At 36.3% G+C, this 14437-nt stretch overlaps 1 protein-coding gene across 2 annotated transcripts in view; it reads right to left on the bottom strand.

Moving 5' to 3' along the window:
* Window positions 1-14437, bottom strand: part of PRIM2 (DNA primase subunit 2) — a 312787-nt gene that overhangs the window by 236411 nt on the left and 61939 nt on the right. For both annotated transcript variants that reach the window (XM_073006101.1, XM_073006100.1), the window contains exon 7: window positions 12793-12930. In XM_073006101.1, the coding sequence (XP_072862202.1) occupies window positions 12793-12930 (138 nt within the window). The remainder of the gene's footprint in view (window positions 1-12792; window positions 12931-14437) is intronic.

Here is a 14437-nt window from a genome sequence, read left to right as displayed (position 1 = left end):
AAAACTTCAACCAAGAATTTCATATCCAGCCAAACTAAGCTTCCTAAGTGAAGGAGAAATATTATCCTTTTCAGATAAGAAAATGTTGAGGAAGTTCATTACTATCAGACCTGACTTACAAGAGATCTTGAAAGGAGCACTAAATATAGAAAGACTGCTACCAGCTAATACAAAAAGACACTTAAATACACAGATCAGTGACAATATGAAGCCACCACACAAATAAGCCAGCATAATAACCAGCTAACAACACAATGACAGGATCAAATGTACACATATCAATACAAACATTTAATGTAAATGGACTACAATACCTGCAAAATTAAAATAAAATACTTAGGAATATACCTAACCAAGGAGTCGAAAAACCTCTACAAGGAAAACTGCAAAACACTGTTGAAAGAAATCATAGATCACACAAACAAATGGAAACACATCCCATGCTCATGTAGGGGTAGAATCAATATTGTGAAAATGACCATACTGCCAAAAGCAACCTATAAATTCAATGCAATCCCATCAAAATACCACCATCATTCTTCACAGAATTAGAAAAAACAATTCTAAAATTCATATGGAACCAAAAAGAGCCCACACAGACAAAGCAAGGTTAAGCAAAAAGAACAAATCTGGAGGCATCACACTACCTGATTTCAAACTATACTATAAGGCCATAGTCACAAAAACAGCATAGTACTGGTATAAAAACAGGCACATAGACCAATGGAACAGAATAGAGACTCCAGAAATAAACCCAAATACTTACAGCCAACTGATCTTCAACAAATCAAACAAAAACATAAAGTGGGGAAAAGTTGCCCTTTTCAACAAATGGTGCTGAGATAATTGGCTAGCCACATGCAAGAGAATGAAACTGGACCCTCATCTCTTGCCTTATCCAAAAATCAATTGATGATGGATTCAGGACTTAAACCTAAGACATGAAACTATAAAAATTCTAGAAGATAACATTGGGAAAAACCTTTTAGACACTGGCTTAGGCAAGGATTTCATGACCAAGAACCCAAAAGCAAATGCAATAAAAACAAAGACAAATAACTGGGACCTACTTAAACTAAAGAGCTCTCGCACAGCAAAACGAACAGTCAGTAGAGTAAACAACCCACAGAGTGGGAGAAAATCTTCACAATCTATACGTCTGACAAAGGACTAGTATACAGAATTTGTCTACAACAAACTCAAATCAGTAAGAAAAAAAAAAACAATTCCATCAAAAAGTGGGCTAAGGATGTGAATAGACAATTCTCAAAAGAAGATATACAAATGGCCAACAAACCTATGAAAAAATGCTCAACATCACTAATGACCAGGGAAATGCAAACTAAAACCACACTGCAATACCACCTTACTCCTGCAAGAATGGCCATGATCAAAATCAAAAAACAGTAGATGTTGGCATGGATGTGGTGAAGAGGGAACACTTCTACACTGCTGGTGGGAGTGTAAACTAGTACAGCCACTATGGAAAACAGTGTGGAGATTCCTTAAAGAACTAAAAGTAGAACTGCCATTTAATCCAGCAATCCCACTGCTGGGTATCTACCAGAGGAAAAGAAGTCATTATTCGAAAAAGATATTTGTACATACATGTTTATAGCAGCAAAACTGACAATTGCAAAATCATGGAACCAATCCAAATGCCCATCAATCTATGAATGGATAAAGAAACTGTGGTATGTATGTATGTATGTATGTGTATACATATATGATACTATGTAACCATAAAAAGGAATAATTAACAGCATTTGCAGTGACCTGGATGAGAGACTATTATTCTAAGTAAAGTAACTCAGGAATGGAAAACCAAACATCATATGTTCTCACTGATATGTGGGAGCTATGTTATAAGAATGTAAGGCATAAGAATGATACAATGGACAAGAAATAAAAGACTAAAAATATGGTGTAGGGTATACTGCTCAGGTGATGGGTGCAACAAAAATCTCACAAATTACCACCAAAGAACTTACTCATGTAACCAAATACAACCCGCAAAAACTTATGGAAAAATTAAAAATAATAAAAATAAATAAAATTAGGATATCCACTTTAAAAAAATGAATATTTTCCTTCTCCCTCTCTAGGCTATTAGTGGCCCTTCTATTTCATGAAAACTGTGACTGTCTTTATCAGTTCTATGTTCCTTTTTATTTGAGACCTAATTTTTCACTAGTTTTGGATTTAGCAAAGAATTTTGATATTTGATGCATTTTTGGCCATTGCAAAATTTTTTAGAATCAGATGGATTAATAAACTACAAATATAATGTAAATGCTAAGAATAAAGGAGAATAAAGTTACTATTCAGCTATTATTAATTAAAAAAAAAAAAAAAATGAAGGGCAGGCATCCAAATAGGAAGACAGGAAATCAAACTATCCCTGTTTGCAGATGACGTAATTTTGTATCTAGAAAATTCCACAGTCTCAGTCCAAAAGTTCCTTCAGCTGATAAACAACTTCAGCAAAGTTTCAGGATACAAAATCAATGAATGAAAATCACTAGCATTCCTATATACCAACAACAGCCAAGCCGAGAGCCAAATCAACAAGGCAATCCCGTTCACAATTGCCACAAAAAGAATAAAATACCTAGGAATATAGCTAACCAGGGAGGTGAAAGATCGCCACAATAAGAATTACAAAATACTGCTCAAAGAAATCAGAGATACACAAATAAATGGAAAACTATTCCATGCTCATGGACAGGAAGAATCAATATCATTAAAATGGTCATACTGCCCAACGCAATTTATATAATTCAGTCCTATTCCTATCAAACTACCAATGACATTCATCACAGAACTAACTAAATAAATAAATAAAAACTATTTTAAAGTTCATATGGAACTAAAAAAGAGCCTGATATTCATTGCCAAGGCAATCCTAAGCAGAAAGAACAAAGCTTGAGGCATCACACGACCAATTTCAAACTATAGTACAGGATACAGTAACCAAAACAGCATGGTACAGGTACAAAAACAAGCACACAGACCAATGGAACAGAATAGAGAGCCCAGCAATAAGGCCACACACCTACAACCATATGATCTTCAACAAAGCTGACAAAAACAAGCAATGGGGAAATGGTGCTGGGATAACTGGCTGGCCACATGCAGAAGACTGAAGCTGGACTTTTCCTTATACCATATATAAAAATCAACTCAAAATGGATTAAAGACTTAAATATAAAACCCAAAGCAATGAAAACCCTGGAAGACAACTTAGGCAATACCATCTGGACACAGGAATGGGCAAAGATTTCATGACGAAGATACAAAAAGCAAAAAAAAAAAAAAAAAGATGGGATCTAATTAAACTTAACAGCTTCTGCACAGAAAAAGAAACTATCAACAGAGTACACAGACAACCCACAGAATGGGAGAAAATACTTGCAAACTATGCATCTGACAAAGGTCTAATATTCAACATCTACAAGGAATTTAAATATACAAGAGGTAAACAACCCCATTAAAAAGCGGGCAAAGGACATGAACAGACACTTCTCTAAAGAGGACATACATGTGGCCAAGAAGCATATGAACAAAAGTTCAATATTAATGATCATTAGAGAAATGCAAATCAAAACCACAATGAGATACCATCTCATACCAGTCAGAATGGCTATTACTAAAAAGTCAAAAAATAACAGATGCTGATGAAGTTGCGAAGAGGAGGGAACACTTATACACTGTTGGAGGGAGTATAAATTAGTTAACCAATGTGGAAAGCAGTACAGTGATTACTCAAAGAGCTAAAAGCAGAACTATAATTCAACCCCGCAATCCCATTACTGGGTATATACCCAGAGGAATATAAATCATTCTACCATCAAGACATATGTACACTAATGTACACTGCAGCACTATTCACAATAGCAAAGACACGGAATCAACCTAAATGTCCTTCAGTGACAGACTAGATAAAGAAAATGTGGTACACATACATTATGGAATACTATGTAACCATAAAAAATAATGAGACCATGTCTTTTGTGGGAACATGGATGGAGCCGGAGGCTAATAACTAGCAAACTAACTCAGGAACAGAAAACCAAATACCGCATGTTCTCACTTAGTGGGAGCTAAATGATGAGAACTCTTGAACACACAGAAGGAACAACAGACACTGGGGTTTACCTGAGGGTGGAGGTTGGGAGGAAGGAGAGGAGCAGAAAAGGTAACTATTGGGTACTGAGTTTAATACCTGAGTGATCAAATGATCTGTACAACAAGCTCCCATGACATGAGTTTACCTATGTAACAAACCTTCACATGGACTCCCAAACCTAAAAGTTAAAAAAAAAGAAATGTGTGTTGAATAGACAACAGATTGTAAACTGCATCTTAGAAAAAGGTTAACAAACCAGTATCTCACAAATAGAACAACAATCAAGTTCAGCTGAGCAACCTCAGTCAACAAACCTGTCCAACTAGAAAGGGCATATGTTTATTTTTCCCAAAAAAATGATTTTTTTTCCTGTTATTGGGTTGGCGCAAAAGTAATTGCAGTCTTTGCCATTAAAAGTAAAGACAAAAACCACAATTACTTTTGCACCATCCTAATAGTCTCATGGTTTTCAATTGCAATGTTTTGTTTCCTACTGATCAGAGAAGCAAGGGAGAACAAATGAAATGGTGCCTGACAGTAAGGGTGGAGGTGAAAGTATGTTATCCACTACTTGCACATTGACGGATTCACTGCAGCACTGACTAGTTCACAGGGACCACTTTAAAATGGCATTAAATAATCAGTATATTTAAAAAGACATGTTAACCAGAACCCAAGACATCAGCTAGTTGTACACGAATAGTAAGAAAACTCCTATATGGGCCGGGCGCGGTGGCTCACGCCTGTAATCCCAGAACTTTGGGAGGCCGAGGTGGGTGAATCACGAGGGCAGGAGATCGAGACCATCCTGGTTACCCGTCTCTACTACAAATACAAAAAAAAAATAGCCGGGCGCAGTAGTGGGCGTCTGTAGTCCCAGCTACTTGGGAGGCTGAGGCAGGAGAATGGCATGAACCTGGGAGGCGGAGCTTGCAGTGAGCCGGGATCACGCCACTGCACTCCAGCCTAAGTGACAGAGCAAGATTCCATCTCAAAAAACAAAAAAAGAGAACTCCTATATGATTCCCAACTAAGTAACCATGCAAGAAAATTAATTATATTTAATCACAGTTGTAGGAAGAAAATTGAACACTACTTTTAAAAAGAGGATACAAGATTTAAGAGGATTCCAAACTCTTTAGAAATAAAAATTACCTGATCAAGTGCCTACAAAGTGAGCCACAGACCCAACTGGTACTTTTTAAATGTAAAAAAGGAAATCCTTTTCAAAAAAAGAAAATCCTTGCTTTTTTCTGTGACTCCAAGTAAGAACCACTTACCTGCCTGTCAATTACCTTCCTGGGAACTTCTCAAAGTCCTTTTTTCTATATCTAAATAAGATGTGTATAAATACATTTTCTGGAAGTCTGGTTTCATTAATGTTTTACCAGTACCCTCTAAGGATGAGTCTCACAAATAGAAAGTAAAATTAAGGCCAGGCATGGTGACTCATGCCTGTAATTCCAGAACTTTGGGAGGCTCAGGTGGAAGGATCACTTAAGCACAGGAATTCTAGACCAACCCAGGCAACATAGGGAAACCCCCAACTCTACATTAAACTTTTATTAATAAAAACTTAGCCAGGCATGTTGGCACATGCCTGTGGTCCCACCTACTCAGGAGGCTAAGGCAGGAGGACTGCCTGAGCCTGGGAGGTCAAGGCCACAGTGAGTTGTAATTGCAGCACTGCACTGCAGCCTGGGTGACAGAGTAGAGACCCTGTCTAAAAATAAAAAATAAAAATAAATAGTCACACTGTGTGAGGAAAAAGAGATTTTCGCCTCAAAGAAATCCAGCTCCAATTTAAGGATCTGCCCGATTTTCCAACAACAAAGAAAGAATGTTCTCCGCTTAATGATATCAAGTGGAAGTGTATGGAAATCAAGCTCTGCTGTGGGCTCCCTCTCTTCTCCACTGACATCCCACACTCTTCCTGGAGTCTCATGGCTTCACATTCTCCTCCCCAAAAATTTAGACACTCAAATCCAACTTCAAACTTGCCATCTCCATTTGTGTAACCAATAAGAACCTTCTACTTAACATGGTCAGAATAGAACTCTTTATTTTATTTTATGTATTTTTCTCAGAGTCTTCTACATCTTGGCAAAGGCATCACCCCCTAATAAATTATTCAAGCCAAAATTCTAGGCAGTGTAATACAGTGGTCAAGAACATAGACCTTGATGCCAGACTGTATGGATTCAAATCCTGCTTCTGCGCCTCACTACCTGTACAAAGATACTACAAACCTCAGAGAGTGATAATGGTACCTGCCTTATAGGGTTACTATAAAGACTAAATGCATTAATTCATATAAAGTATTTACAACAGCACTTGGCAAATATTAAATTTTCACTACGCTTAAGCTCTCATCATCATTATGCTGATTCTTCTTTCTCTCACAACCAATCCACCACGTTAATAATACTTCAAAAACTAACTGAAATCCACTGACTTCTCTCAGTCACATCACCACAACCAATCCATTTCAAGTCACTATCTAGATTAATGTGAAAACTTCCAGACTAGTCCTCCCGCTTCCATTCCTTTTTTATCCTCTAAAATGGTTTTCAAGCAGCAGCCACAGTCATCTATTTTAAACATCAATCAGAACATATCACTCACTTATTCAAAATCATCCAATGTCTTTCCACTATATTAGGCTAAAAAAAAAAATCAAACTCTTTACCCTGGGACTCTACCTCAAAGTCTCACAGAGTCCTGCACCTAGCCATTGCAGCCTTATTTGGTAGCGCTCTACCGTAGCTCACTATGCTCTAGCTACACTGGCCTTTCTGATTCTTAAAAGAAGGCCAAGATTCCTCCCTGTTGGGGCCTTTGCATTAGTGACTTTTCCTGTCTGGAATGCAGTTCCCTCTATATTTGTTCAGCTGGCTCCCTCATGTCATTTACAATATTGTTATTGTTTATTTCTTCAATAATTGTCTATCTCCCACTAGAATACAAGCTTTGTAAGAGAAGAAATCTCATCTCATTTGTTAAGTAGTGTACCTCTAGTACCCAAAACTATGCATGGATAAACAAATAAAAAGTTATTTAAAAATAAACCATTAAATAAAAGAACTGGCTATAGCTTCCAAAATTGCCATATGAAGCAAAAAAAATCTATCTTTCCCTCATTCTTTTCCCTAACTGGTTATCAGTCTATTGAACCATAGCTCCCAATTCACCCCTTGTGCCTGCTCTGTGCCTGGACCTTAATATACTTACCTTTGAAAATTTGATCAGAGTTTGAAGACCTAAATCACCTGGTTATACAACTCTTGACAAAGGCACAGTTACCATCAAAAGACCCTAAGAATTACAATCAGAAAACCTAAGATCAAGTCAGGGCTCCAGCAATTATTAGCCAACATAATCTTGGACAAATTACTTTGGCCTCTCTGCGCTGCATTTTCCTCATCCATATAATGTACATTATAATCCCTTTCTGTCTTAGTGACTTATAGTGGGATCAACAGCATATATAAACAGTAAACTGAACAAAAGGAAGTTTATATCATTATTTGGTATCTGTCAGTTCAATACAATTTTACTGAGCACTAACCCTATGTGCCACATGCTACACTTGATAAAAATTTGAATTAAGAGAAATCCCTCATTCTCAAAGAACTTACATTTTAATTGAGGAGGAAAACACATAATGAGAATAATTTCACCGTAATTTGGTCGTGTGCAGAATGCTGTGGGAACACAAAGGAGATACACTTAGCACAATCTTGGGACTTAAGGGAAGGTTCTGAGAGGAAGTGGGGCCACACAGTTCCTATCAAAGGAAAAAGTAATGTCAAATTTTTATCAGTCCTAAACCATGTTCAAAAGCTAGACAGTTATATTATAAAAGTCATATGATCACAGGTTAAGAATAAGCTTTCAGATATCACCTGGGGTAAAACTCTTATCAATTTACAACTTCCCCCAGAACCATTTATTTCATCTTCTACCACTCATCAAAATACCTTTCAAAAAATCTACTTTAGGGTACTTTTTCTTATCATACTAGAATATTTCCATTTATAAAGCTGAAATTTTTCAATTACATACTCCAAGGTCGAAACCTTCCTCAATGGAAAGGACAGTAATAAAGAGACCATAGCAATAGGTTTAGATTTCTACTTCGCCACAGCCCTAAATGAAACTCCTTCACTTCCCTCCTGCTCCTTTCCACAGCTGTCAGGACAGGCTCCCAGGCAACAACTCCCATCACTCTTCTACATAAGAAAAAGTGCTCTCTGGACCTCCTCTCAACCAGGCTCAGCACTGAACCACCCAGGAGAAAGCAAGTCACTAACTATCTTCAATTAAATCCAAGACACCAAGGCCAGAATTCTCCACAGCCCACCCCCACCTGTAATCAAGACAAATCCTTTTCTTTCTTTCTTTCTTTTTTTTTTTTTTTTTTTTTTTTTTGGAGACAGGGTCTCACTCTGCTACCTAACTTGAGGTGCAGTGGCATCATTATAGCTCATTGCAGCCTTGATCTCCGAGCCTCAAGTGATCCTCCCATTTCAGCCTCCCAGGTAGCTGGGACTAACAGGCGCATGCCAGCACACCTGGCTAGTTTTTGTTGTTGTTGTTGTTGTTTTTAGTAGAGATGGATTCTCACTATGTTGCCCAGGCTGGTCTCAAACTCCTGAGCTCAAGCAATCCTCTCGCCTCTGCCTCCCAAAGGACTAGGGTTACAGGTGTGAGCCACCCCACTCAGCCAAAATAAATCCATTTAAAGTAAATCTAAATTCATTAAAGCTGTACACAGATATACTCAATACCCTACAATTCCATTCCTAAACACATAACCAACAGAAATGTTTTCCAAAATATGTGCTACGATGTTCACAGCAGCAGTATTTGTGATAACCAAAAAAAAAAACCAAATGCCTATCAACAAGAGAATGGATAAATTTTGATAAAGCCAATCAGAATTGGGCTGAATCAAAATTATGTAATCTGACAGAATGCCATGAAAAGAACATAGTATAACTTCTGTAACAGTACTGCTTAAAATGTCTAACTTGAATCTAAATTGGCAGAAACACCAGATAAACCCAAACTGAGAGATACAAAATAACTGCTGATAATCTTCAAAAGTAACAAAGTCCATGAAAATCTAAGAGAAACTAAGAATCTGTCGCAGACTGAAGGAGACTAAAGAGACTTGACAACTAAATAACAAATGTGAATTAAAATTGCGTGTGGGATGTGATTGAGACAACTGGTGAAACCTCAATGGGGTCTGAGGGTTAGACGGTAGTAACTTATCAACATTAATTTTCTTATTTTGATGTTGAATTGTGGTTATGCCGGAAAATGTTCTGTATGAAGGAAATAAACACTAACAAGTATTGGAGGTGACGAGACATCAAGCTGGGAACTCATTCTCAAATGATTTAAAGAAAAAGTTGCTATTTTCTACTTAATTTTCTGTAAGTCTGTGATACTGCAAAGTTTTTAAAAGTATTAATTTTTTTAAAAAGTATGCTTGGAGCAGGAAGAATGAGTAGAAAGAAGTAAAGAAGAATGGAATTAAAAGTTCATAAATACTATATTTCTTATCAACGAGGTACAAAGCATAGGTGCACCTGGCTGAAAATCAATTTACTTAGGAACTTAGGAACCCAAGTTTTGTCTTTTCTCTCAATATAGATCCCTCACTTCTACCCAGAAAGCAGAAAAAAATTGTAAAATTTCGCAAAAATCTGCCACATACCCTTCTTTCTACACTGGAATATCGGGATGATAAATCACAAATATACATGGAATATCTTGACTTCTCTAAAATAAAAATGTGTGGCAAATGTACAACTTTTTAAAGTTGCTTTCAAGGCAAATGTATAAAATAAACAGTCAAAACTTATTAAAAATGTATTTAAGCTTTGCAATACACAAAATCAGAAGTAGCTTTAAAACCCCAAAAGTAAAAGAATTTCAGATTCATTTTCATAGTTAGATTATTAGGCACTGGGCAGCTTGGCATGAATAGAAATTACAAAGTGAAAAACTTTGTACATTTAATTCATATTAAGTGTCTTTTCTAGGTAGTAGAAAATTGTTGTCTGCCTCCCCATCATCATTCTCCCCTCTCCCCATTCCTAACAATCATCCATTTTTGTTTGGGATATTGTGGTTTCAGGAACACACTGACTCTCAGCTCCCATGATCCGCCATCTAAACAGGCAGACATACAATCTTAGGCTAGGCTACCCCTTAAACCACAATAACTGCTTTAGTGATAGACATGTGATATGGATTAAACTCTGTCCCAAAAAAAAATCGTATGTTGAGGTACTAACCCCCAATACCTCAGAATATGACCTTATTTAGAAATAGGATTGTTGCCGATGTACTTAGTTAAAATGAGGTCACATTGGAGTTGAGAGGTGACTGATATCCTCAGAAAAATGATATTCCAATATGACTGATATCCTTAGAAAAAGCAGAAATTTGGGACGTGCAGGGTGAATGCCACGTGAAGACTGGAGTTATATTGCCACAAGTCAAAGAAATACCAGAAGCCAGAAGAGAGATGTGGAATAGATCTTTCTCCAGCACCTTCAGAGGAAGCATGGCCATGCCAACACCTTGATTTCAAACTTCTGCCCTGGGACAAAGAAACTCTTTTAGATAGTATGCTACACAGAAATAAAGCCTGATCCCATGGTAACTATTTTTGCAACCATCAGAAAGCCAGACTGAGGATAAGGCATATACATAAGGGTAAAGATATATTCAGGGAAAGGGATGAAACATTCAGCAAGCTATGTCTGAAGTCCATACTATGTCTAGACTTCTCAATTTTATAAGCTAGCAGATTATATTTATTGGTTAATGTAGCACAGGCTATTACCTGCAACTGGAAAAGAAAATATTAATGTAGACATTGATCTAGTTACCAGGATGCTTTCTGCTACTAGAGAAAGAGAATTCCACTCAAATATGAGTTCCTAAGTTAGTGCCTTTAAAAATGAAAACTTCATTATCCCATGTAATAAAGTTTGGTGGTTCCAGAATAGGCTAATTTAGCAACTCAATGACCGCAACAAGAACTCAGATTCTTTCCATCTTTCTACATGTCTATGCAGCAAATCGGGTTGTCCCGAAGGTACTTGCCTCATCTCTAGATGGCTGCAGCTGTTCCGGGCATCACATTCAGTTACAACAATATCCAGAGGGGGTAAAAAAGACTGCCTCATCCCACATGCCTTTCCTTTTTTTTTTTTTTTTTTTAGCAAGAAAAACTTTTTTCAGAAGCCCCCAAAGAACTCATACTTTTTAGCCACAATTACAATGTCACAGGCATAAATCAAAGATTTGGTAAGAAGGAAATGACTATGATCGGCTTAAAAGTAGTACTAACATGCCAGAAGTTTTCTGAAATGTATGGTGACATTTTTGGTTGTCATGGAGACTGGGGGCCACAACCAGCATTTAATAGATGACATCTAAGACTGTCCAATATCCTGGAAAATATTTGTCTATTTCACACAAAGAAATGTGGTCTAAAATGTTAACAGAGAGAAAATGGGTGAATAAAACTAAGAATAATAAAAGAGCAATGGCCAAACAGTAGACAAACATCAGTGTCTTCCACAGAGTTTCACAGTGGTGAAAGACACTATTCTTAGTTATAACTAGAATATAATCTAGGGTAGTGACAGATAAGTAAAGAAAAAATTTAAAAGCATCAACTTTAATGAGGATAAAGAAATAACAGGATTAGGAATGGAGAAAGAATATTAACAGTTACTAAGTATCTGTTATGCTAGGTGTTCTCATAAATTCCTTCATTTAATAAACACAAAGTTAATATTTTAGTCTTCCCAAATGCTGACATAGCTAAATTATACATATTTAGGTAACCCTAGAGAATCAATACAAATTTATTTATATCAGAAAATACTACAATTTTTAACTCAGAAGGAAAGCTTGACATATGCTTACACTATAATCAGTATAGTTTAAAGCAGCCATGTCACACAACTTTGAGGTCTTCTTCTGCATCAGGTACAAAAAAAGTATTAAAAACTAAACTCAGATTAACAGACAACAACTGTAAAATATCCGTTTTACATATAAAAATGTGTATAGTTTTAAGATATGACCACTTAAGAGCCACACTTCCAACAAACTACTTAAAAATCACTGATCATGTCATTTGTTCAACACAGCTACCTCCAAATTCACCCAGTACGGAGCTATTCATTGCAGCACTAGCATATCACTGTGTTAGTACTTAAGATGTTCTTCTATATTGTCTTCTATTGATACCAAATACTAATTCAGAACAGAAATCTAGGAGTTATATCTACCACAGGCCACATTAATTGTTAAGAGTCATATATGAAATCTATTTCTAAGGGAAAAAGACATGGACCATGAAGAAACCCACAGAGGTTACTCACAAAATTAATCACTCAGCATTGGTATTAGTAGGATCAAGAAAAAAAACTTAAAAACCAACTATGAGTAGTAACAAATAAAAACCTAGGAGTTTTGGGATTAATAGTACAACATCATAAGTAATCTCAATATCATTATGAAAACTGAATTAACTTATTTCCTAGAGAAACACAGAACAAAACTACCAAGGGTATATAACTGAAAGTGTGAACATGTCAAATATGGAAATAAAGTAAAATACTTACTGCCAAAGCCTTGGACAGTTTGGCTCTAAATTCATTCAGGATGATTGCCACAATGTCCTTAAGTGGTACGTAAGCAAAGCCATCTTCCAAATAGACTTTCCTTCCTCGAAACAAATCCAGAGCATCAGCAAAAGGGATCTGAATTAAGAGTGAAACAGGGAAAATAAGTCAGCACCTGTCATTAAGAAATCTTCCTAAGTCTTCATATGTATAAAGTATAAACAAAGAAATTCATTAGTCCTAGCAGAGCCAAAAGAATAACAAAATGATTAATTTATCCTCCTTAAAACTCAACAGCATTAGCAAAGAGTGGCAGTACAAAAATATGTTCGTTTCAGAGTTATGTTTTGAAAAATAGTAACACTAAAAGGCCAAGTTGGAATACTTTCTTTTATTCCTTAACCTCTGAATTTACAAAACATAATCCCCAGGATTTCAAACTCTTAACTCAAGACTTCTACACATGTTGCATTCACCTCACATATCCCACACTGTATTCTGCATCAGAGAGAATCCTAATTTGTAAACAACATATTCAGTGCTGAAAATTACTTGTAAGTAAAGTAATTCCAATTTCTTCATCTATGTTTCCATTCTCACTCCAGATACTTGTAAGTAAAGTAATTCCAATTTCTTCATCTATGTTTCCATTCTCACTCCAGAGAAATATATTGAGAAAGCTAATCTCAATACTAAGAAATGGAAATAATAATGAGCATTCGGTTTTGCTATTAAAATAAGCATTTGCCCCAAGTATTTATTTTTTAAAATCTTAGATTTTTAAACCCCATGAACAATCCTAAAATTCTGAAATGAGCAAAGTATGATATTAGTAAACTGTAAAAATCATTCTTCCTCTCCAATACAGTTTTTCTTTTTTAAAAAAACTAGGTTAAAAAAGTAGGTGAAAAATGACTCCCAAATTGCCTATTCATTCAAGTTTTAAGGAAGAATTAAATATAAATGCATACAATTTTCTGTATATCCAACGACGTCGCACACTTTAAACAGATCATGTGTTTTTTAACAACTTTCAATTAATTTACCGATTTCTACAACTACAACACAGTCCCTGCCCTCATGGGCATACATGGAAAGTCAAACAGCCCTACAGGATAGAACTGTGTGATACTGCACCAAATAGGTAGCTTACATAGGACATATTAGAGGAGCAGGTAAGAGGGTTTACTGCAATAATATAGAGAAGAAACATGAGTTCTAGTCCAAGCTCTGATACTGACTAGACTTATTTGCTGAATTTAATGAATGCCTCTAAATCTCAGCAGCCAGATCTGTAAAACTGAGAGAGGGGAGGAAGAGATAGGCTAACTGACCCTCAGGGATTCTTTAGCCATAATATTCCATGATTCTAGCTTATTAAGGTGGTCACAGAGGAAATAAAAATGCCCAAGTAGAAGCAAAAGATGATGTGAAGGCAGAGTAACTGGAAATGTGTGGTGTAAGAGAAATAAATATTGATCCCCACACTCTGAGCTTAAAAGGCTGACTGAATGATGGCCCAACAGTCGAAACAAAGAAAGTGGAATGGGGCAGGATTTTAAACTACTGGCACTCACTCATAATAATTAGCACATTCTTTTCAAAGGAAATTGTGGGGTTGCAGTTATCAAATTGTAAAATGAAT

Source organism: Chlorocebus sabaeus, chromosome 17 (assembly GCF_047675955.1).
Source record: "Chlorocebus sabaeus isolate Y175 chromosome 17, mChlSab1.0.hap1, whole genome shotgun sequence".
Taxonomy (NCBI): domain Eukaryota; kingdom Metazoa; phylum Chordata; class Mammalia; order Primates; family Cercopithecidae; genus Chlorocebus; species Chlorocebus sabaeus.
Note: the sequence above shows the minus strand (reverse complement) of the source record. Positions and strands in the feature narration are given on the sequence as shown.